Here is a 22,167-nt window from a genome sequence, read left to right on the forward strand (position 1 = left end):
CGGAACAAAGAGATGGTTCTTTCCGGTCCATACACATAGTCCATCTTTTCTCCCACTTAGAAATATCACCACCGATAACTTGAATTTCCATACTTTTCGGTGTTCCAACGTCAACATTGAAAACAAAATCACAGATGATAAATTAATCGTAATCTCATTCTATAGGCTTCAAATAATATGAATAAATTAGATTCTAATGCAGATTTATTAGGGTGATTGGTTACTAACAGCACTCTATCACTCTATCATATAAATAAACGCAGAGGGAAAACCAAATGAACAAAGAGATGCTAGCAGATTATGGTAGCTATCTAAATCTGGTTATATTCACATGAGTCTGTTTAGATGTAAATGCTACATTTCGATGAAACATGTGTAAGTATTTAGTTCTATAGTATGCAGTTGTATATAATTCTCGTTATAATTTTTATAAATTAACTGAGATACATTTGCTCCCATACAATTTATCAATTTAAAAGTTGTATAATTATGAGTGATTAGTTTTATACTATGCAAATATTATATGCACTAAATATGATAATTTAATGCTTATGTTTAGGTTCTAATTTTATCTATATTATTAGCAATTACATTTGAAATTGAAACTCCAGAAATACGAAATGGATAAGAGTTGGATGGATTTCTAAGGGTAAGCGTCGAATATCGAAATGGAGTCGAAACTTATAAATTTAGCTTTTCTGAATGCAAGCCAGAAAATATGATTCTTTGCCCTTGTAAGAATTGTGTGAACATTAATTGGCACATTCGTGAAGTTGTGTACGAGCATCTAGTAATTTTTGGATTTGTTCGGGGGTATAGAAAATGGATCTTTCATGGAGAGATTGTATCAGATAGATCCGCTTCCACGAGTTACTCGACTTATCGTACCCTTCTCCCATCAACTTTTAGAGAAGATGACATGGAAGGGATGTTACGAGATGCATTTAATATGCACAATCATCATCGTATGATACAGAAAATTATTGTCAGGATGTTAATGATTTCACTGAGATTGGAAGAAGTGGATTGATGAAGAGCCAAATGGAGAAGCGACAAAGTTTTACAAGTTGCTGAATGAAATGATGAACAACTTTATGAGGGATCAAAGTTTTCAAAGCTTTCTTTCTGCATTCGTCTTTTCCACTTAAATGCTGGGAGGGTGGATTGGTAACTCCTTTACGCAATTGTTGGAGTTACTAGGAGAAGTGTTTCCTTTGCAAAATCCTCAATCATGCAAAGATATGAAGAAAATGATCAAAGATTTGGGTCTTGGATATGACAAAATTCATAGTTGTCCGAATGATGTATGTTATATTGGGGTGATCGAAAAAATCAGGAGTCTTGTCATGTATGCGGAAAATCTCGATGGATTATTAGAGAGGCAGAAATGTTACTGAGGATGAAGCTCAAGCACGATCAAGAAAGAACCGATCAAGTTTCTGCGATATTTTCCTCATACCTAGGCTACAAAGATTGTTTATGTCCTCCAAGATTGCTGAGTATGAGGTGGCACATGATGGAGAACCGATGATGGATTATTACGGCATCCTGCAGATTCTTTAGCTTGGAAGTCATTTGACAACAAGTATCCAAGTTTTGCGAGAGATCCTCGAAATGTCAGGCTCGGTCTTGCAATGATGGGTTAATCCTTTCAAACTCATGAGTACTTCGTATAGTACTTGGCCTGTGTACTTGTTCCATACAATTTGCTCCCTGGATTTGTATGAAACAATCATTTCATCTTATCCATGATAATCCCCGGCGAGAAAGGCCCCGGAAATGATATTGATATTTACATGCAGCCGCTAATGCGAGTTGAAACAGTATGGAAGGGGTCGAAACGTACGATGTGTTGACGAAGGAGAACTTTAATTTACGCGCTACTTTATTATGGACAGTTAATGATTTTCCTGCGTATGCAAATTTATCTGGTTGGAGTACCAAAGGTCGTTATGCTTGTCCTTGTTGTGCTGCACAACATGTTCGAAGTGGTTGGTTAATGGAAAAAAGTTCTATAGGGACATCGTCGGTGGTTACCTGATAATCATAGATTAGATGTCAAAAGAATATGTTTGATGGTGATGAAGAGTTTCGAAATGCTCCTGACCAAACAACCGGCTGAAATATTCAGAATGTTGAAAAATATCAATTTACTTATGGAAAGATGAATCAACCAACTAGTACAGGATCAAAGAAAAAGGCAAAACAGGTCAATGAAGAGCTTGAAGTTGACGAACAAACTGATGATGAGTGATGAAGAGGATGATCCAAATGAGGTAGACTTGTGGAAAAAGAGGAGTATATTCTTTGAGTTGCCTTATTGGAAAAAGCAGATTTTGAGACATAATCTTGATGTAATGCATATTGAGAAGAATGTCTGTGAGAATATTATCGGGACCATTCTGAATGATGGCAGAAAATCTAAAGATAATCTTAAGAGTCGACTTGACTTAGTGGACATGGGAATTCGACATGATCTTCATCCGCAATTACGTCCGAATGGAAGAAATTTGCCGCCTTCTATTTTTCTCTTTCGAAGAAAGAAAAAGAAGTGTTTTGCACGGTTGAAGGATATAAAGGTCCCAGATGGGTATGCATCAAACATTTCTCGATGTGTTAGTGTTAAAGATCGAAGACTTTATGGTTTAAAGTCTCATGATTATCACATATTAATGCAAGATTTACTACCAGTAGCTGTTCGCGGTTGCATGTCGAGTAAGGTGACGTCTTGTATCATTGAACTTTCTAATATAATGAAAGCCATATGTGGGAAAGTTCTAATGGTTGAAGAACTTGATAAACTACAAGATCGAGTTGCCTTGACTTTATGCAACTTGGAGAAGATATTTCCGCCTCATTCTTCACAATTATGGTGCATCTGTTAATTCATCTTCCTCACGAAGCAAGAGTTGGTCCCGTTTTCTATCGATGGATGTACCCTATAGAGAGGTGTTAATTGAATTACACGTTTCAAATTACTACTGATTATACATTTGAATAAAATGTATTTACGTAGTATGTTGTTTTCTGTATAGGTTCTTGGGCAGTTGAAGTCTTATTGTCGTAATAAGCGTTATCCGGAAGGATCAATTGCTGAAGGGTATTTGGCAGAGGAATGTATGACATTTTACTCTAGATATTTGGAACATGTTGAAACAAGATGGAATAGACCAAATCGAAATGATGAGTTAGGTACTGATGACTTAACTCAACATTATTTGTTTGGAAGTTATGGTCAACCATTAGGGAAAGTTGAAATTGCACATTTAGATGACACATCTTGGGTACAAGCACACCGATATGTTCTTTTCCATCACGATTCAATAGATCACTTTCGCACGTAAGTCTTTCGGACCCAATCCTAATAAAATCTCTTTATCTTTTATATTTATCAATTTTTAACGACATAATATTCTTTATAATGAGTTTAAAGAAGTATTGAGATCTCGAGCACGCTCCCGAAGATTAAATCAGCGAGAGCTACATAAGTTATTCACAGAAACTTTTCATGAATGGTTAGGCCAGACGGTAAGCAACTAAATCTTACGGAACACTATAAATAATATATGTCTTGCTTTTTATATCGACATCAATGCAAATTAATTCACCATTCATGTTTAATAGGTTTGGAGTGGGAGAGAAGTTAGTTAAGAAGTTAAATGGCTTTCTCAAGGTCCGAATATAATAGTTAAAAGATATAATGCCTTCCTCATTAATGGGTTCAGGCTTCACACGAAATCTCGTGAAAGATTAAGGAGGACACAAAATTGTGGAGTCGTAGTTACTTCATCAACTACAAGTTATGCTACTGTAAGGGACAATAATTCGCAGGATGGAGAGGTCGATATTATGGAAATCTTACAGACATTATTGAGTTAGATTATGGAAAATGAAAGGTTGTGTTGTTTCGGTGTGACTGGGTGATGTAAACGATGTATAAAAAGAGATAAATTCGGGTTTTCAATGGTGAATTTCTCTCGATTAATTCACACGGGTCAACGTTTGATGGATGAACCATATGTATTTTCCTCAAGTGAAACAAGTATTTATTGTCACGATCCAATGGATGACGGTTGGTATGTTGTGCTTCGAAATACTCCCAGAGACTTGATAGACATCGGGGATGAAGTAGAGATGACATTGAAACAAGATCAGAGTGTTACCTCTACTACCACAAAACTTAGATGAAACTATCAGTAATACAACACAATTTCAATGGGTTCGGGAGGACGTTGATGAAGATATTTATGACAACTGACTTACATAAGACTGTTGTACGATTTTATATCATTTTTTATTTATGTTATAACCCTTAATATTGTCTTTCAATTTATTCATTAATTAAATCGTTTTTTATTACTCATGTTTGTTTATTACAGATATAATGTCGAGGAGAAAAATATCTGATTTCGGGTTGTTCGAGCTTCTGAAGACCATAGAAAGAAATAACGAGGAAACGAATGCACCTGAGTCTTCCGAAGTTCCTGAAACTGTTGAAAAAGTAGAAATTCAAGGTAATCTTTGAAACTTTATTTACTACTTTGTTCATTTTCAAAACTGGCATTTAATAATTTCTTATATAGTTGAAAATGCTGGAACGCGCAAGACTCGAGGATGTACAACTTTAAAGGAATTATACCAACTTCCTCCTGGGCATCGTGTCAAAGTTTCAAGAAACGATGCCGGTCAACCTATTGGCCCAGAATCACGTCTTCTAGCAGGTTACTTAGGCATAGTTGGACGTAATGCGAATCTGTTACCGATCAATTATGATCATGCGCAAAATGCCTAATAGTAACAAAAATCAAGCGTGGATTTGTTAAGGTATAATGTCATTATAATAGATACTCTATATAATTCAATACTAATTTATACTTACGGTTCACACTTATTTGTTGTATAGGAGAAATTTGTTTTAGAGGTCTCTGACGATTATGTGAAGCAAGCGTTAGGGAAGAGATGGAGGGATCACAAGAGCTCCTTAAAGAAGAAACTTCAAGAATGATCTCAGCCTTGAAGAGAAGTTGCAAACAGTCCCACCAGGAATGCTCAGGTACCAATGGGAAGATGCAGTCAGATTTTGGAGTTCTCAAAAAGGACAAGTATGATGTATTTTTCATAATACTTGTAAAAAAATTTAAATCATCATTATAAGTGGTTGTTTGACATTGTAGACCGAGAGCATGTTGGTGTTGCTAGCAGGCAACAACAAAAGTTTACGCACACGGCTGGATCGAAGAGCTTTGCTTGTATAGCTCATGAGGAGGTATTATATTATTGAATAGTTTTTTTTGTATTCCATGTACATACTAACTCATAGTAATTACATTATGGTACATTGTAGGAAAATACATCCGGTTCTAAAGTTGGTCGAATCCAACTCTTCGACATGACACATACGAAGAAGGATGGCACTCCTATGACTGCTGACGCTGCAGAAATTATGGTACGTTTATTGGGTAGATGTTTTAAATTTACCTGACTTTATTATATTTGTACCATGACATTTTTATTTTAATTAATTATTCACTTTATTTAGGAAAAATTGAGGGAGAAAAGGGCAGAGTATCATGCTACTGCTTCGAGTCAAGGTATTGTTAATGATGATGACATTGAAAACCAAGCTATTAATGACGTTTTGGGTCCTGAAAGATATGGTCGGGTGCGCTGTCAAGGATCATTCGTTACTCCCACCAAATATTTTGGAGTTCATTACAGTACATGTCATCACAGTCTCAATCTTCCCAATTAGAAGTTGGTCGTTTAAAAGAAAAGTTGGCTGAGATGGATCAACAATGGCTAACTTGAAAGCGAAAATGAAGCAGGGAAACAGAGAGAGCAACAGCGGAAGCAGCGAAAGCAGAGAGAGAAGCAGCGGCAGCACAGAGAGAGGCAGCGGCAGAACAAGAGAAGTATATCAGCAGAGATGTAAAGAATTTGAAAAATGACTCAATGATATGATGTTGATGATACAAAAAACGCAACCTCAGAATCCACCATCGTAGCCTCATTTATGTTATGAGCATTATGTTAATGTTACTGAACCGTGTTTAACTTAACTTATATTACGTTAATGAAAACTTTTATTTATTATATTGGATTTGATGTTATTGCTGTTTTGTTTGTTGGATAATGGAACAGGTTGAAAAAACAGATTTGGGGTATTAAGTATAATTTTTAGAACTGTTAAATTCTGTGTTATTTAGCGGCGTTTGTAACAAAAATGCTGCAATATACCACACATTTAGCGGCGTTTTTGATAAAAACGCCGTGAAATCTCAAGACATATTCTGCGGCGTTTGTAGGAAAACGCCGGTAAAAATAAACATCTACTGCGCGTTTTTGAAGAAAACGCCGCTAAACATCAACGACTATTGCGGCGTTTGTCTGCTAAATGCCGTTAAATATCAACACCTATTGCGGCGTTTTAATTCTAAACGCCGCTAAATATCAATACCTTTTGCGGCGTTTGTTGAACAATCGCCGCTATATGTTGTAACCTATTGCGGCGTTTTTCAACAGAAAAACGCCGCAAATTTTAGCGGCGCTATTTTTAGCGGCGCTTTTAGCGGCGTTTGTTTTTACGCCGTAGGTGTTTTTAGCGGCGCTTAAAAACGCTGCTATAAGTAAAAAAAACGCCGCAATAAGCCACTTTTGCTGTAGTGACTTTAGACTAAGCAATGATATTGACTTAATGGTTGGATACATGTTTAGTTTCCTGAGTGACAAAGGTTTGAATCTTTTTTGTTCCAAATTGCTTTCCTTTGTTTTCTTTCAACCAGAGGGTGACACATGTCACTATTTGATTGGTGAAAATAAATATATTAAATTAAAATAAAGTTAGTCCTTCAATCGAATGGTGATACGTGGCATGACATGTGGTATCATTCGATTGTATGATATAATATATTTTAATTTATTAAAAGTAAGACTAAATTGAGTGTAAATAACATGTACCAAATATGTGATTATATCAAAATATTTAACTGTTGTTAACGGCGGTTAACTCAAGATAACCACATCTTAATTAAATAAAATCGAAAGTGACAATATCTTATGTTTTTTTAAATCAGTGATCAAGAGTGGACAAAACACAAACATAAATGATCATCTGTGTAATTAACCCTAAAATTTAATCAGAAAAACATTCCTTTCAAATTCACTCGTTTGAGTATAAATAAATGTAAATTCTAATCTTCTCTCTTCTTCAAGTAATGAATATCATAATGTAACCACCATGAAATATTATAGAGCTGGCCAGAAATCTATCAATTTTATTATTAGACATTGACATTTTAATTTCATGTTGTGATCTCTAATAGTCATCTTTTTACCATTTATTTGCCCCTCCTAATCTTGGTTTTGATTCATAATAGGTTAAGTGACTGTGAAGATTTGCTTGAAGATACGGAACAAAGGGGTTAGCTGGATATGGAGGTAGGGCTGGTAATTTAGCTACATTTGTTTGGGTTTTTCAGAGAGGAAAAAGGAGTGGTGTTGATGTTATTCTCTTTTTATGAGAACATGAAATACTTTGGTTTCAGGTTTATCATGCAAAGTTTTTCAAAATCTGCAATAGGCAAAAAGCTGTTGAAGAAGCTTTTTCGCTTCACAAAGCTGATTTTGATTTAACATCGAGTACATTTAATATGCTGATTTTCGGCCATCAGTTGTCAGCTTTGTAATATTTCATGATAATTGCAGTATGATATTCATTACTTGAAGTAGAAGAAGAGAGAAGAACACCGATGAGAAGTTTTGGGGACTCAAACTTGTGCTAAACAATGCTAGATAAGCGGTTAACGGTCCAACTCAATTTTCCGTCACTCGCATTAACAACTGTTAATATCGAGTGACCAACTTGTTACAAACTAATAACTTAAGTGATCAATTTGTTACTTTTGAAATTTAACTGAAAAAAACTTACTTAAACGTTAGTGACTGTTTGTGTAGTTTACCCTTAATTTTTTAATAGTAGGTAATAAAAATTAAAATAAAACTAGCTAAACCCTACGTAAACTGGAGATGGCCGAGTTGGTCTAAGCGTCAAATTAAGGTTCTGGTCCGAAAGGGTGTGGGTTCAAATCCCACTCCCCACAATGTTTTTTATGCAGTTTTCGAATGATCTTTATGATTTTTAACCGAGGAAAGAGGGATTTCAACTGTCTAACTGGACAACGGACATATGGACTTGGAACAGAACAAGTTCCTAGTTTCCTCAGAGAAACAGAGAGTGAGATTCTCAACCAACTAAAATTACAAACCAAACCAATGATCACGATTTAATCACAACTGTCTTTCAGGTTCTGTCTTCTGTAAGAACTCTGAATCTTTCATTCTCAACTGACTTTTCCATTTTCTGTTTTTAATTTTCTGAAACTGTTTATTCAATAAAAAAATTAGCTGACTCTTAATCCCATATGTAATGGGATAAGGGGAGGTAGGATAGTAGGCTGCCCCCAACGTCAGGTTGAGAGTAGCTTCCGTGAGACACCTCCAAATTATGAAATGCATCTTGCGCTCTACCATTTGAGCTAGATAGTCATTTGAAACTGTTTATTCAATCATTATCTTTATGTTTCAGTTTTTGTTTTGCTAGAAAATGTGGGTCAGTTTTATTTAATTGCTTTTTAATTTATGCATAATTGTCAGCTTTGATCCATTCAAAAGCTTCAACCTTTTGCTTCTCAGTGTCATTACAGCTTTGGCTTTTCATTGAATTTTGTCCAATTCAATATGTGTGTGTGTGTGCTTAGGTGTAGGTATGTGTGCATGTATCATGTATGTGTAGGTATGCATGCATGTGTAGGTATGTATGTGTAGGTATAGGTATGTATGCATGTATGTGTAGATATGTATGCATGTATGAGTACTTTTGCTTGTATATATATGCCTGAACTTTTCAACTAGTTTAGCTCATCAATGCATTTTGATTAGGTTATCATGTTTGATCAATCTAAATCTCTTTATATATATATATGATTAGTTTTGTAGGATAAACGGGAGCAACTCAGCAATACTGGTATACATGTAATTTTATCTACCACTGTTGGAGTTTATATTTTTCATTCTAGGTAGTTGCCTTTGGGATTGATCATGGCGACTAAAGAGAATCCTGGTGAGCTAAAAACGAGGAGGCCGATTTCTATGTCTATTTTGATACTAGTTGCCGTCTATTGTTTCTTCTACATGTTAGGCGAGTTGCGGTGCAGTGGATTCGACAAGATAGCCTCGGCTATCAACAGAAAACCTGATTCCACTCCTCATGTTGGTGATGCTTTGAAAGTCGCTGATCATTCAGATGTATCAACCAAAGAGTTCCAACCATGTGATGATAAGTATATTGATTACACACCATGCCATGATCAAATGAGGGCGATGAAATTTCACCGGGAGAATATGATCTACGGGGAACGGAATTGTCCGCCAGAAGAAATGAAGTTGCATTGCCTCATTCTGGCACCTAAAGGGTATGCGACCCCGTTTTTGTGGCCGCAGAGTCGGGACTTTGTGCACTAAGCAAATGTTCCTTATAAGAGCTTAATAGTCGAGAAGGGCGTGCAGAACTGGATACGATATGACGGTGATGTGTTTAGCTTCCCAGGTGGAGGACCACAGTTTCCTCAAGGAGCGGATACGTATATTAATCAACTTGCATCTGTGATTCCGATAGAAAACGGGACGGTCCGGACTGCATTAGATGCTGGATGTGGGGTAAGTTAACGTTGAATTAGGTTTTCCATTAATGTGATTGAAAAATTAGCATAGAAATAACTTATGCATTCAGTTGTTAATCTTGGCTACTTGAATCGTTTGATGACTGCAAATTGTAGTAATCCTTGATATGGTGTTCAGGTTGCGAGTCTCGGTGCATATTTATTCAAAAAGAATGTCATAACAATGTCATATGCACCGAGAGACTCTCGTGAAGCACACGTTCAATTTGCTTCGGAAAGATGTGTTCCTGCTGTTATCGGAGTGATGGGAACTATAAAGATGCCATTTCCTTCAAGGGCCTTTGACATGGCTCACTGTTCTCGTTGTTCGATTCCATGGAGGAAAAACGTCGAGTATAAAAATCGACAAAACAATTTTGACTTCTGATGTTTCAGTGCAGTCCAGGTTTACGTCACTCTTAAACCATAATAAACATCATTTTATACCATTGTTATTGGACATCTTTCTGCAGGTGGAATGTATATGATGGAAGTCGATCGAGTTCTTAGACCTGGTGGCTACTGGGTGCTTTCCGGTCCTCTGATCAACTGGAGGGATAATTATGAATCATTGAAACGTCCTGAAAAGGGGCTGAAGAAGGAACAAAGGAAGATTGAACGGACTGCACTACTCCTTTGCTGGGAAAAGATTCGAGAAATCCAGGAGATTGCTGTTTGGAGAAAAAGGAAAAACTACAATTTATGCCGCAAGAATGATCTGAAACCTACTAATTGTGTAGGAAATCCTGATGATGTCTGGTATGACATTCATGCCGTTCACTCATACTCCTTTTAACGATCTAACATATGTGTTGGCCGAACGAAAATGACAATTTCCAGATAAGTTCGATGAAATGTACGATTACTGCAGCAAAGTAAACTAGTAAAGCTTTGCGATGATTTGAGCATTAAGTTCTAATGATATGAGTTCGAAATAACTTTATCTTGTGCCATTTGTTTTTATGGAACACAGGTACAAGAAAATGGAAGCACGTGCAATTCCATATCCGGAGACAACTGAACCAGAAGATGTTGCTGGCGGGGATTGGAAGCCATTTCCCGAAAGGCTTAATGCAGTCCCCTTCAGAATATCGAGTTAATCTGTCCCCGGAGTATCTGTTGAGGCATATCAGGACGATAAGTTGCTATGGGAGAGGCGTGTGGAAGCTTATAAGAAGGTTAACAATATTATTGACTCGGGGAGGTACTGCAACGTCATGGACATGAGTGCTGGTCTAGGAAGTTTTGCTGCTGCCCTTGAATCTCCGAAACTGTGGGTTATGAATGTTATGCCAACTATAGCTGAGAAAGACACACTGGGAGTTATTTATGAACGCGGATTGATTGGCATTTATCATAACTGGTAAACTCGAATGACATTTCTCTTCCACTTTTCTGATTGCTCTCATATCACTATTTCTTAAATTCTGTTTGATCTGAGTAATCATTAAACAGGATTTTGTTACATGTTCAATTGCTCCTATACTTTTCTGGCATTGTTAACTCGGATCCTACTTGACTTCGGTACTGGTTTTCGTTTCGGAGCCAAAATGATCTTAGTTATATGCCACTTCGGATATCGTTTTCTTCGGCAAGATTTGAGTAGAAGTCCAACCATTCAAATTTTTATACAATATCGATGCATTTATGGACTTAAAGATAATCTGTCAATAGTACTTCAGAATTCACAGTCAATTACTTGGAATGCAAGTCTGTTATTTCAATCATCGATGAACTGCAGAACGTGGCAGAATCATCTACAAAATTCTAAAAGTTTCGTTTCTTCTTTTCCGTGTATTTCCTGTACTGATATTTTTCTGGCCCCTGTGTTCTTCGATTTAGATGATTTTCGGGGTTTCAATAAGGTAGACAGCATGTTGAGAGAGACTGAATTTCTCTAATTTTTCTCACCAGGATTCTGCAGGCTTTATCTGCCTTGCTTGCTTGTCCTTGTCCTTCTTTTGACAGGAGCGCCGAGAATTTCACGTTAATGGCACCAAAAAGTCGTCTAAGATCGTAGGAAACTAATCGTTGACGCCCTGGATCTTGGTTCTTAGGAGATTAACTTTACAAATGAGCATGAATGAAATGAATGTCAGTTATAAAGCTTGCAAACTAGGTCTGCGATGCCAGAATTGATGTTTACATATAGTTCCATATCTATGTTCGATTTGCATTTGTTACGTCGCATCGTGCACACTACGTACCATTACAGAAGTGCGAGCTGAGTCACTTACAGCAATTTGAAATATGTTTTCTGTAACCACTCTCGTCGTCAGACAACTTAGAGTCTTTTATCCCAGGTGTGAAGCTTTCTCGACATATCCTCGGACGTACGGTCTCATACACGCAAATGGTGTATTCAACTTGTATAGTAACAAGTAAACCTTCGCCCTGATACCAGTGCCTCAGTGGTTTTGGGTATGCAAACGTAAAAATCAAGTATATTTGTGTGCTCATTGTTGCAGATGCAAAGCTGAAGATATTCTTGTCGAGATGGATACAATTTTACGGCATGAAGGGGCAGTCATAGTCCGCGATCGAGTTGACATGCTAAACAAGGTAAGGAAAATAGCAGGAGGAATGAGATGGAATACACAAATGCAGGATCATGAAGACGGTCCCCTCGTCTCGGAAAAGATACTTTTTTCCGTGAAAATGTACTGAGTTGCCGGTGAAAACATCACGGCATCGACGGGGTGAGCGGATTATCAAGACTAGGAAGCTGCAGACTGATTGCTAACCTGAACTTAATTGCAATGAACGTGTAGTTAACCAAAGAAACTGATGGAAACTCCTATATGAACAGTTTTTGCGATTTCTCCGTAAATAAATTTCGATATTTTCCTCGTTTTAGGCTTCGGGTTATGATTAAATTTAAATCGAACATTTAAACATATTTTAATTTTTAAAGTACAATTTTCTCGGCAGTTTAGTTAGAAGTACCTTTAAGAACTAAGAAGATTCCGTGTACAAATATTAAAACGGAATCGCTTTACTTTCCCATATTACCCTTAGAAAAGGAAGAAACTGACTATAATGTCCTAAACTTCCAGCTTTCAGATTCCTATTGATCCACGTGTAAATCCAAAAATATCCCCTGACAGAGAGGATATAAACTCCAAAACCCTAACGTTTCCTCCCTCTCTACTCTCTCGTGTCTTCGTCGATGATAATGTTAGGGTTTTAGAGTTAAGAGAAAACAGAGAGAAAGAGGTCAAAGGATAGAGAAGAGGCTAATCTTTTAGCGTTTGATTTTTTTAGAAGATTTTTTTTTTTTGGATTAAGAAGACGAAAATGGTGGCTGATAAAGGGAAGAAGATGAAAGTTGAAGAGAAAGGAGAAGAAGAGAACTCTGAACAAATCGATGGAGAACTCGTCCTTTCCATTGAGAAGCTTCAAGAGATTCAAGACGAACTTGAAAAGGTACGTTCCTTTTATTTGCATTTTACTTTCATTTTATATATCCATGTGTGTATGTACGTGCTCTGTTTTTTTTTTGGCGTCTTTTCTTGCTTTTGGCTTGTCTGAAAAATTCAGGAAAATTTGCTGGCTGAAGTGATTTCCCCACCCTCTTTTCCCCCCTTTGTTAACCGTTTGAGGTGTCTAAGTATTGTATTTTTATTAATTTCAATTGCGGATCAATGGAATAAGTGTTTGGAATACTATTCATTCATGTGGTTGTTAGTTTGTGTACCCGATCTGTTTTATTTCGTCGAGATGTTGGATATATCTTAATTATTGTATAAAGCTTGACTCGTTTTAATTGTTATTTTCTGCGTTTTTAATTGTTCACCTTTTTTTTGGGGTGGGGGAGTTTACTACTTTAGGTTATTGTACTGTGGAGAAGGTGATTTAATGCTGATGTGTTTGCTTATGAGCTTATTGATGAAGTGGTAAATGATTACGCATTGATGTTTATTTATTTATTTTGTTCCTTTTGCGGTATATTGTAGATCAATGAGGAGGCCAGTGAGAAAGTATTGGAAGTGGAGCAGAAGTACAATGTGGTTCGCAAGCCAGTCTATGATAAGCGGAGTGAAATCATCAAGTCGATTCCTGATTTCTGGTTAACTGCTGTATGTGGTTCTATTCATTCCTATTGATATATAAAATATATAAAACTTTTTCATACAGAAGAAAGTTTTAAACTAACAAACATTCTTGATGTGCAGTTCTTGAGTCATCCTGTTCTTGGTGAACTTTTGACTGAAGAGGATCAAAAGGTTTAATGTCACTTCTTTCCAACACTGAAATCAGTTCTTCACTTCTTTTATTTCGTGAAATTTATTCGGTGTCCGATTTTCTTTTTCTGGATGTTTGCCTGATTTCTTTATCTTCTTTTGAATTATTTTTAATCTGTAGATATTTAAGCATATTAGCTCACTTGAAGTGGAGGATTTCAAAGATCTGAAATCTGGATACTGTATTACATTTGTAAGTTCATTTATGTTCTTCCTTTTTACCTTTTTTGTAGGCAATTGAAATTGATGGTACTTTCTTTTTCTTGCATTCGATTGCTGGTACAGAAGCAATATTAGTTCATGTTTTAATTGAATTTGATTATAATTTTTCAGAACTTCAACCCCAATCCATATTTTGAAGATACAAAGCTTACAAAGACCTTTACATTCCTTGATGAGGGAACCAAAATTACGGCCACCCAAATCAAGTGGAAAGAGGGAATGGTGAGGCTGTCTCCGCTCATGATGTGCGTATGTCCTATTATTTGTATTACATGATTATGATATAAAATTACTTTCCTTAAACACCAAGGGCTTGCCAAATGGACTTCATCATGAGAAGAAAGGAAGCAAGCGCCAGTTTGCTGAAGAAAGGTTTGTTTGTCTTCCCTGTCAATGAATTCTTTCTGTATCTTAGAACTTAAGTAAAAACTTCAGGTTGTGAAATGTAATCTTGTATTTTAGCCTAGCATTATATGAGGTTCTCATTTTCTTTATTAGTCATTGTTCTGATTTATTGAGCCAAATCTTGACTGATTAAGATTTCTTTTTTACAAGATGAGTACATTGCGAATTGTAAAGCATCAAAGGAAAAGGATATCATGGAGATAACATAAAAGATGGAAAACTATGTGTCCTCTTGATAAATATATACATAAAAGATTATATAATCCTAATAATAATTTAAATATATTAGCCAGTTCAAGATTTTGAATATAGGTTGTGTAACAACTTTTAAAATTTAGTTTTATTCTAAAGCAATTCATAAGTAATGAGGATATCATAGCATTTAGAGCCAGGTTTCAAAGTAAAATATATTAGCCAGTTCAAGATTTTGAATATAGGAGTCAAATTAGCATTTATGCATGCATTTGTATCATCTAATCTGGGTCTAGTTAAGTAACTTATATCCCTTTTAATCTCCTGGCAAGCATTTTTAGCGTGCTTATAAATGGTGTGCATTTATACATTTATTTCGTTAGTTTCTTATAAGTTACATACTTGTATTATAACTCTAATATGCTAGTCAATTGCTGTGTTATAAATCATTTGCATCCCTTTTTGCCGGCCTCTTATTTGATCCTTTGATCTCACTTAGCCAAGCTACAATTCAGACTATAACATGCTAGATTTCCTACACATAGTTGCAGCTTCTTTACCTGGTTTGCTGATGCTCAGCAGAAAGATGACATGGATGAAATTCATGATGAGGTAAACTTTATATGCACATGCCATCTATCTATATTTAGTTATGTATTTATGTTCTTTAAAGTGCTGGTCTAAGTTTTTCACTTGATAAACCATTACAGGTAGCAGAGATTATCAAGGAGGACTTATGGCCCAATCCTCTCACTTATTTCAACAGTGTAACTTATTTTTTGCCTGGCTTCTTCCTCTGGTTTTGTAGCACATATTTTGTTTAAATTATGTTTTGCTTTGTTTGCTTATTGTTATTTGTAACTTCCTGATGTAGGAGGCTGACGAAGAGGATTTTGATGGAGATGAAGAGGTAGATTTTTTTTTGAAAAACTTAATATATGCATCCGACCATTTTCACTCTTCCCCTGCCCTGCTCTACCCTCAAGCCCTGGGGATTTTTAGATCAAAATGGCTTTAAGTTTTTAGATCAAATTTGGACTATTTTTGTGATCAATATGTCAGGGTAGATTATAATTAATAGTGTATTTTGAACTTGAAAAATGAACTTATCAATTGAACCCAGAACTGCTGCTATTGATAACAAAATGTGAATATAAATTGAAATTACTAAGGTTTAGAGGCTTATCAAATGGTTGGAATAAGTTGATAATTTTCTCTGGGGTCGTTGTGAGTTGGTGACATTTGTGTGAGGCATACTTTCTAGAACTTGCTATGTGAATTTGCTTATACCTGCATACATTTGTCTCATGGGGTTTAGGTACTATAACTGGTTCTACATATGATCTTGTGCTACTTAGTTATTGAAGGCAATTTAGTTTAAGTTGGAAACTACAGTTTTTCTCTTAATAAGCTAGAGTGATAGGGCTTCTCTACTATGTAATGGATGCCGTAAGACAAGTTTCTTTTGCTAAGATAATTGCGCTGATTATACTAGGCTTCGTTTGGGAATGCTTATCCAAACAAGCTTTTCCAGCGAGCTTTTCAACACAAAAGCACGTTTTTCCAGCTTTTTGGTTTGAGTCAATAATCATGTTTCAAATGTGAATTTTTGGCTGAAAATGAGTTGTAATTTTCGGCCAAAAGCACTTCCATAAGCATTCCCAAACGGCCCCTAAGTAATGCAGAAGCCACCAATTTGCGTTATGTAAATCTAATAGCATTCAACAATTTGCCATGTTAATTCTGTCGAAGGTGGCTGAATTGGGATAGCTGGAGGAGCTAGGTCCATGTGACTACCTCTACAAACATGTATATCATGTATTGGCTTTAGGTTATTTCTAGGTGTTTACAGACACATTTTTGGGAATAATTCTTCTTCTACCCACCAAATCATTCGGATGGATTCGTGGGTTATTTCCTCATGTGCATGCCTTTTAAATTACTTTAGACCAGTTTAGCTCGATTTTCACCGAGTTCAGCATTGTGTAGAGAATTTAGCTGTTGTGAGATGAATGGTCTTTGACCAAGTTAAGATTTGGGTTTCAAAATGAAGATATTTAGTTTGGATTACCGATCAGTGGAGTACTCAATTTAGCAGTATAACAGAATTTTGGAATTAGATTGGAATAGCAATGGGGGAAATTGTGGTGATTTGAGAGCATTATTTGCATTTTCTCTTTATTCTAGGAAATATTTCCATCTAGGTCCTGGTTACTCTGAATCTTTATTTTTCTTGACATAACTCTGTCAGACTTTGAACCATATCCAGATATGGTTTGGGTAACATGATCCTACACAGATCCTCCAAATACATTGAAAAGCTTTGAAGAAACTAGAAAGCCTATATATGATGATTACACCTGAGTTTGAGTACTATGTTTCCATTTAGATATAAATCTGTATTGGAATTCATATCTGCTTCAGAATTGTTAGACAACCGTTCATTTATTTATGCTCTGCTGCTGCATTCAATGTCTAGATCACCTTTGTGCACGTTCTTAAGTTAGATCGATATGCATGTACGTATGAGTTGAATTGCATCGTTGCCATTGAGCTCTACTCTGATATTTTTTGTGGTATCAGTTGCTTAGGAATTTTGTTTACCCTATTAATATTTTTGTCCATTGATAGGGAAAAGAGGACGATGATGACGAGGACGAGGATGATGATGGTGATGACGAGGATTAACAAAAATGAGTGGGTGGCCTTAATTCTGTCGGGCTTGCTTTAGTAAGAACTTGTGAAAAGCTGTCTTAGTGGTTGCTAAGTAAGGTTCTGGGGAGGATGACCATCCTCAAGATAGCTTTCTTTTTGCTCCTCTCTCTTTTACGTTTTATAACTATTTTTTATGTTTCCCCCCTGATCGGAACATGGAATGATATATTGCAGATTTTTAGAATTTTATATATGCTTATAATATTTCATGTTCTATTTGCCTAGATTATGCATGTTTAGTTTTAAGCAAATAGAGAATTATTTAATTATTTGTTCAATGTAAAATTCTTAAATGATAATATATCAAAAAATAGTCCCAAATCCACTTGAGAATACATTATTAGAACGATTGTATTATTAATGGTTTTTAAAATATATAAAATTAGATAGATAAACAATAATATGAATTGGTGTTTCATATGATCATTAGTTCAGTAATGAACTCAACTCAAGCACTCATAGGTGGTGTTTGGTGTTGGGATGATTACTCCAAAACCCTCGGCAATCTACTTATTGGACACTTTTTGTGTTCTTTAAGATTTTAATAGAACCTGAACATTATAATATTTTATTAGTATAAAAATATATTGTGTACGTATGAAAAATTTCATTAAAAAATGTTTTAGGAGTGAAACTAATTTACGCGAACAATATAATTAATTTAAACATAGATGTGTTTTAATTTTTTAAATACGATTTACGTTGTATTTTCAATGAACCGAGTTGTCTCCGTGGTAAATAAATGTTTATTATTTCTTGAGACCCGAATTCGAACACTGAAAACGTCAAGGGTGTGAGCATCAATACCAAAGGTTGAGAGTTTCTGATTAATTAAAAAAAAGTTTACGGTTAAGTCGACAGAAAGATCAGATTAATATGATATTAATAATTTTTTATTTTATTAGAAAATTTTCAAATTTGAGGACTAATTTAAAATCAGGGCTATAATGTGGGGACATAGGGTGTATGTAAACCCGCCCGCTTCGTATCTGGCATTGACTTAGATGTCTATCTGTCATGCGGCGGTCTCTATCGTTCGCACTACGGATTCGTAATCTGGCAGTGCCGTCCACCCCTCACGGAGCAACCCTTGCCATGGACAACAGCAACCCCCACAACCACCACCACCAACGCCGCACCACTAACAACAGCGTCGAATCCGACCCTCGCGTTCAAAAACTCCAACAACTAATTGAAACCGACCCATCTGGTAATCGTCCTTTTAAACCCCAAACAATCATTCACATATTTGTTATTTGTATAGGCATTAGGTATTCGTTCAATCTTTTTTCGAAGCAATTAAGGGTTTTGCTTATATATTAGACTAGTTTTCTACATGGGTTCTGGTAATTGTATGATGCTTTTCTACACCATTTCATGATTATCTTTCCTCTTCATCTTTAGCTGGTTGGGAAGAGTCCTGGAAGCAGGGAGTCACCCCTTGGGATTTAGGTCGCCCTACGCCTGTTATTTTGCATCTGCATGACACTGGATCACTCCCCATGGGCAGGGCTCTCGTCCCTGGATGTGGCACTGTAAGTTGTAATTCTCTGCAATGTGCCTTATTGCTTAGAAAAAACAGCTTCATGAACTATGCAAATCAGGGCGGCCTTTACTTATTCGCAATCAATTGTTGAAATTACATATAATGTTTCTTAACTGATTTAAATGAGAATAAAGTATTGCTCAGGGATATGATGTGGTGGCAATGGCATGCCCTGGACGCTATGTTGTTGGTCTGGACATATCAGAGGAGGGCATAAAGAGAGCAAAGCAGGTTAGTGAGGTCTTTGCGGGTTGGACACAAGATATTATGACAGGGGTGCGAACCTTTAGGAAGCATATAAGAAATTTAGAGGGTGCAAAATTATATCATCAAAAGAAAATACAATGGAAATACTTAAATTATATAGGAATTTGAAATTTCCAGGGGTGTGATCGCCTTCTAGCACCCCTTGGTTCATCCCTGTTTGCACTCCTCCCACTTTAACAAGTTCCTTAGAATGGTATCAGTTGCTCTGATTTTAGGTATTTTTGCTGGTTTTAGTCTTTCTGCAGAATTGCTTATTCTAATGTTATGTTTGGTTGTCAATATAGATGTCTTGCTTGTCACCGAATGCAGATTATTTTACTTTCTTGAAGGAAGATTTTTTCTCATGGCGTCCAACACATTTGTTTGATCTTATTTTTGATTACACGTAAGTCGTCTTTAAAGTGTAGTTATTCCATTAGGAAAATCTCTCGATCATCACAACCTTATGAATTTGCAGGTTTTTTTGTGCCATTGAGCCTGATATGAGACCAGCATGGGCACAGCAAATCCATAACCTTCTAAAACCAGATGGAGAGCTTATTACGTTGATGTTTCCAGTAAGCATTTTTTTTTGTGGTTTTATGAGTTCTTCCTTTTCGTCATCTCCTCATCGAGGGACCATTTTTTTTTTCAGTTAAATTCTTCTTTATCAATTATATTATAAGTAGCTATGACTGTAAAAAAAATAATTCTGCACAATTTATGGTAATTGAAGTGTGGCTTTCCTACTCTACTTTTTATTGTGTTGCTTGAAGTAAAAGTATAATTCCCTGATGTCAGATGGATGATCATGCTGGTGGACCCCCTTATAAAGTAGCAATTGAAGAGTAGGTTTCTGCCACCTTTTCCCCTTCTTTTATCTAGATTATGTTAAAATTATTTTCTAATTCTGTTTTCGCGCTATTGCTCGTAAAATCTTGATTGAATAGGGACACACACACACACATATATATACTGACAAGAGAATGATCCATCTCAATCTGTTGGGAACTTTGTAATCATGCAGCTATGAAGAGGTGTTGCATCCAATGGAGTTTAAGGCAATATCCATTGATGATAATGAATTGGCCATCAAAGGTAGAAAGGTAGGTTAACTTGTTTCTACTTTTTAGTCAATAAACTTCAGTCTGAGGTTGCAAAAGCTATATTATACCTCATATGAAGCTGTAATTCGAATTTGAATAACGTGCACTAAATATTACAATTTCAGGAAAGTAACAAACCCAATGGTGGATCTAGAAATATTTTTTTAGGGTAGGCACACATGCTAACAACACAAAATTTTCGAATGGGGTAGGCACATATAAACTTTCAGGGTGGGCTCCATCAGTAAAATAGGGAACTAACTGAAGAAAATTCGGATTTCAGTGCCCACCCTCAGCTATATTTGGCTCCGACGCTGAACAAACTAGTTTGATGGTTCCACAGTATATATAAGATAACACCTTTAGCGGAGGTGAGGATGTGGACTTTGTTGATCAATCCTTATGCAATGCCATTATAAAGTATATACTTAAGACTACTGCTAACTAGTCTTCCTGTAGACTGGTTTTTTTTCTTCTATATCATTTTGATTAGAAACAAGTCACATTCATGGATCTTCATTCTTATTTGTCAAAAGAAATTCAGCTTTCTCTATCTTCTTTTTGAAGGAAAAAAGTAAACACTATAAGGGATTTATATTAGGCTAAATAATTTCTTTGATTGATTGAAGTCCATTTGGACTGTTGTTTCTTTATTGGACTTGACTTGAGGTTATTTGGATGTTCAATATCATTTCTCTATAACTTGGGAAGGGAAATGCTTTATATTAGATTTTCCGACCGAAGCATCTTGTATCTCTGGTGAATAAATGTAAAGCGAAAGAAAAATGGAAGATGGAGGAGGAAAAGGAAAATGGACTTTGTTAAGACCAGCCGACGGACAAGGCTCTCTCATTTTCTTCGTCGATGTCGTGCCTATAAGTCAGTACTCAGTATTGTCCTCTTTGGATTCCTCTCCAGTTCTTGGAGAAATTGTCACCCGAATATGCGCCTCTTCACGTTCAGACCTGGGGTCTTGAATTTGGTATTGGGTTTGAACCTGGGGTGGCATCTATTCCGATGAAAAATCCTTTGAAGTCAGTAGGCATTCAAAGACGGCCTGGTGCACATGTGGCCCAAGGAAATGAGAGTACCTTGTTGATCAGTAACAAACTTATTATTGGAGCCCCACCAATTTCTGGTGGAAATTTCTTAGTATAGATTTTAGTTTGATCTAGGATGCCTTCTTGGGCAAATAGAAGAGAAAATGTAATATATTTTATTATATTAAGGTACTCAAAGTATAATAATTGTGGCCACTTACTCGCTGTTACCTTGTCTAAATACTAGGTTCTTGTCGGACTGATCTCTTTGAGTGTTATTTCTTCAAATTTTCACTGCCTTTTCTGCTTCCCCTTGGATGTAATATTAATCTATGATAGCCATTAATGAAGGTCTAGTGATTTACTTCTGTATTTCTGAGTTGTACCTGATACTTAGAGATGTGTAGTCATAAAAGCATTATATATATAGATCGCTAAATACTAGTTCCTTCAACAGGGAAGAGAGAAGCTTGGAAGATGGAAAAGAGCTGTAGGCAAGTCCTCCTATGAATTGTGATAACGGTCGTTGGCTCAAGATCAAGGGTAATTAATTTCATTTACAATGCTCATCTGAACCGGAACACTTTGCACATGATAGTTCATGTTAATACAATGTTTGAAATCTCGTATTTTCTTTTGTAATATGAAATAATTCTGTTTATTTTAATTCTCTAGGTAGTTTGGTTATAAACGAGTCATTTTCCTTTGAAAGTTACGATTTAGTCATTCAATTAA

General features: G+C 36.0%; 2 protein-coding genes and 1 pseudogene across 3 annotated transcripts; all 3 read left to right on the plus strand.

Annotated features, from left to right (window-relative positions):
- Positions 1-9,096: 9,096 nt before the first annotated feature.
- LOC120135590 lies at positions 9,097-12,383 on the plus strand (annotated as a pseudogene).
- Positions 12,384-12,858: 475 nt separating this feature from the next.
- Positions 12,859-17,683, plus strand: LOC120135530 (NAP1-related protein 1-like). Of its 2 annotated transcripts, none has more exons than XM_039151804.1 (10): positions 12,859-13,142; positions 13,673-13,795; positions 13,892-13,942; positions 14,082-14,153; positions 14,294-14,404; positions 14,493-14,554; positions 15,331-15,391; positions 15,490-15,546; positions 15,654-15,689; positions 17,411-17,683. In XM_039151804.1, exons 1-10 carry the CDS (start codon positions 13,014-13,016, stop codon positions 17,465-17,467), a joined length of 759 nt encoding a protein of 252 aa, XP_039007735.1. In that variant the 5' UTR covers positions 12,859-13,013; the 3' UTR covers positions 17,468-17,683. The 2 variants fall into 2 exon arrangements, with proteins under 2 accessions (XP_039007735.1, XP_039007736.1); XM_039151805.1 differs by lacking the exon at positions 17,411-17,683 and adding an exon at positions 17,049-17,078.
- An 802-nt stretch (positions 17,684-18,485) lies between these two features.
- Positions 18,486-22,033, plus strand: LOC120135433 (probable thiol methyltransferase 2). Its single transcript, XM_039151692.1, has 8 exons — positions 18,486-18,704; positions 18,899-19,029; positions 19,185-19,271; positions 19,592-19,692; positions 19,765-19,864; positions 20,088-20,134; positions 20,314-20,392; positions 21,890-22,033. The coding sequence occupies exons 1-8, from the start codon at positions 18,512-18,514 to the stop codon at positions 21,947-21,949; spliced, it is 798 nt and encodes a 265-aa protein (XP_039007623.1). The 5' UTR covers positions 18,486-18,511; the 3' UTR covers positions 21,950-22,033.
- Positions 22,034-22,167: the final 134 nt, after the last annotated feature.

The sequence above is a fragment of the Hibiscus syriacus genome, unplaced genomic scaffold (genome assembly GCF_006381635.1).
Source record: "Hibiscus syriacus cultivar Baekdansim isolate YM2019G1 unplaced genomic scaffold, ASM638163v2 tig00110610_pilon, whole genome shotgun sequence".
In the NCBI taxonomy this organism is placed as follows: Eukaryota; Viridiplantae; Streptophyta; class Magnoliopsida; order Malvales; family Malvaceae; genus Hibiscus; species Hibiscus syriacus.

What these genes read in the sequence shown, in the direction of transcription:
- LOC120135530 (XM_039151804.1), top strand. Translation starts at nt 13,014, where the DNA reads ATGGTGGCTGATAAAGGGAAGAAGATGAAAGTTGAAGAGAAAGGAGAA. An exon ending in CTGGATACTGTATTACATTT is followed by an intron (nt 14,154 to 14,293) that starts GTAAGTTCATTT and finishes ATAATTTTTCAG; the next exon opens with AACTTCAACCCCAATCCATA. An exon ending in TCAAGTGGAAAGAGGGAATG is followed by an intron (nt 14,405 to 14,492) that starts GTGAGGCTGTCT and finishes TTAAACACCAAG; the next exon opens with GGCTTGCCAAATGGACTTCA.
- LOC120135433 (XM_039151692.1), top strand. Translation starts at nt 18,512, where the DNA reads ATGCGGCGGTCTCTATCGTTCGCACTACGGATTCGTAATCTGGCAGTG. An exon ending in AATTGAAACCGACCCATCTG is followed by an intron (nt 18,705 to 18,898) that starts GTAATCGTCCTT and finishes CTTCATCTTTAG; the next exon opens with CTGGTTGGGAAGAGTCCTGG. An exon ending in GCATAAAGAGAGCAAAGCAG is followed by an intron (nt 19,272 to 19,591) that starts GTTAGTGAGGTC and finishes TTGTCAATATAG; the next exon opens with ATGTCTTGCTTGTCACCGAA.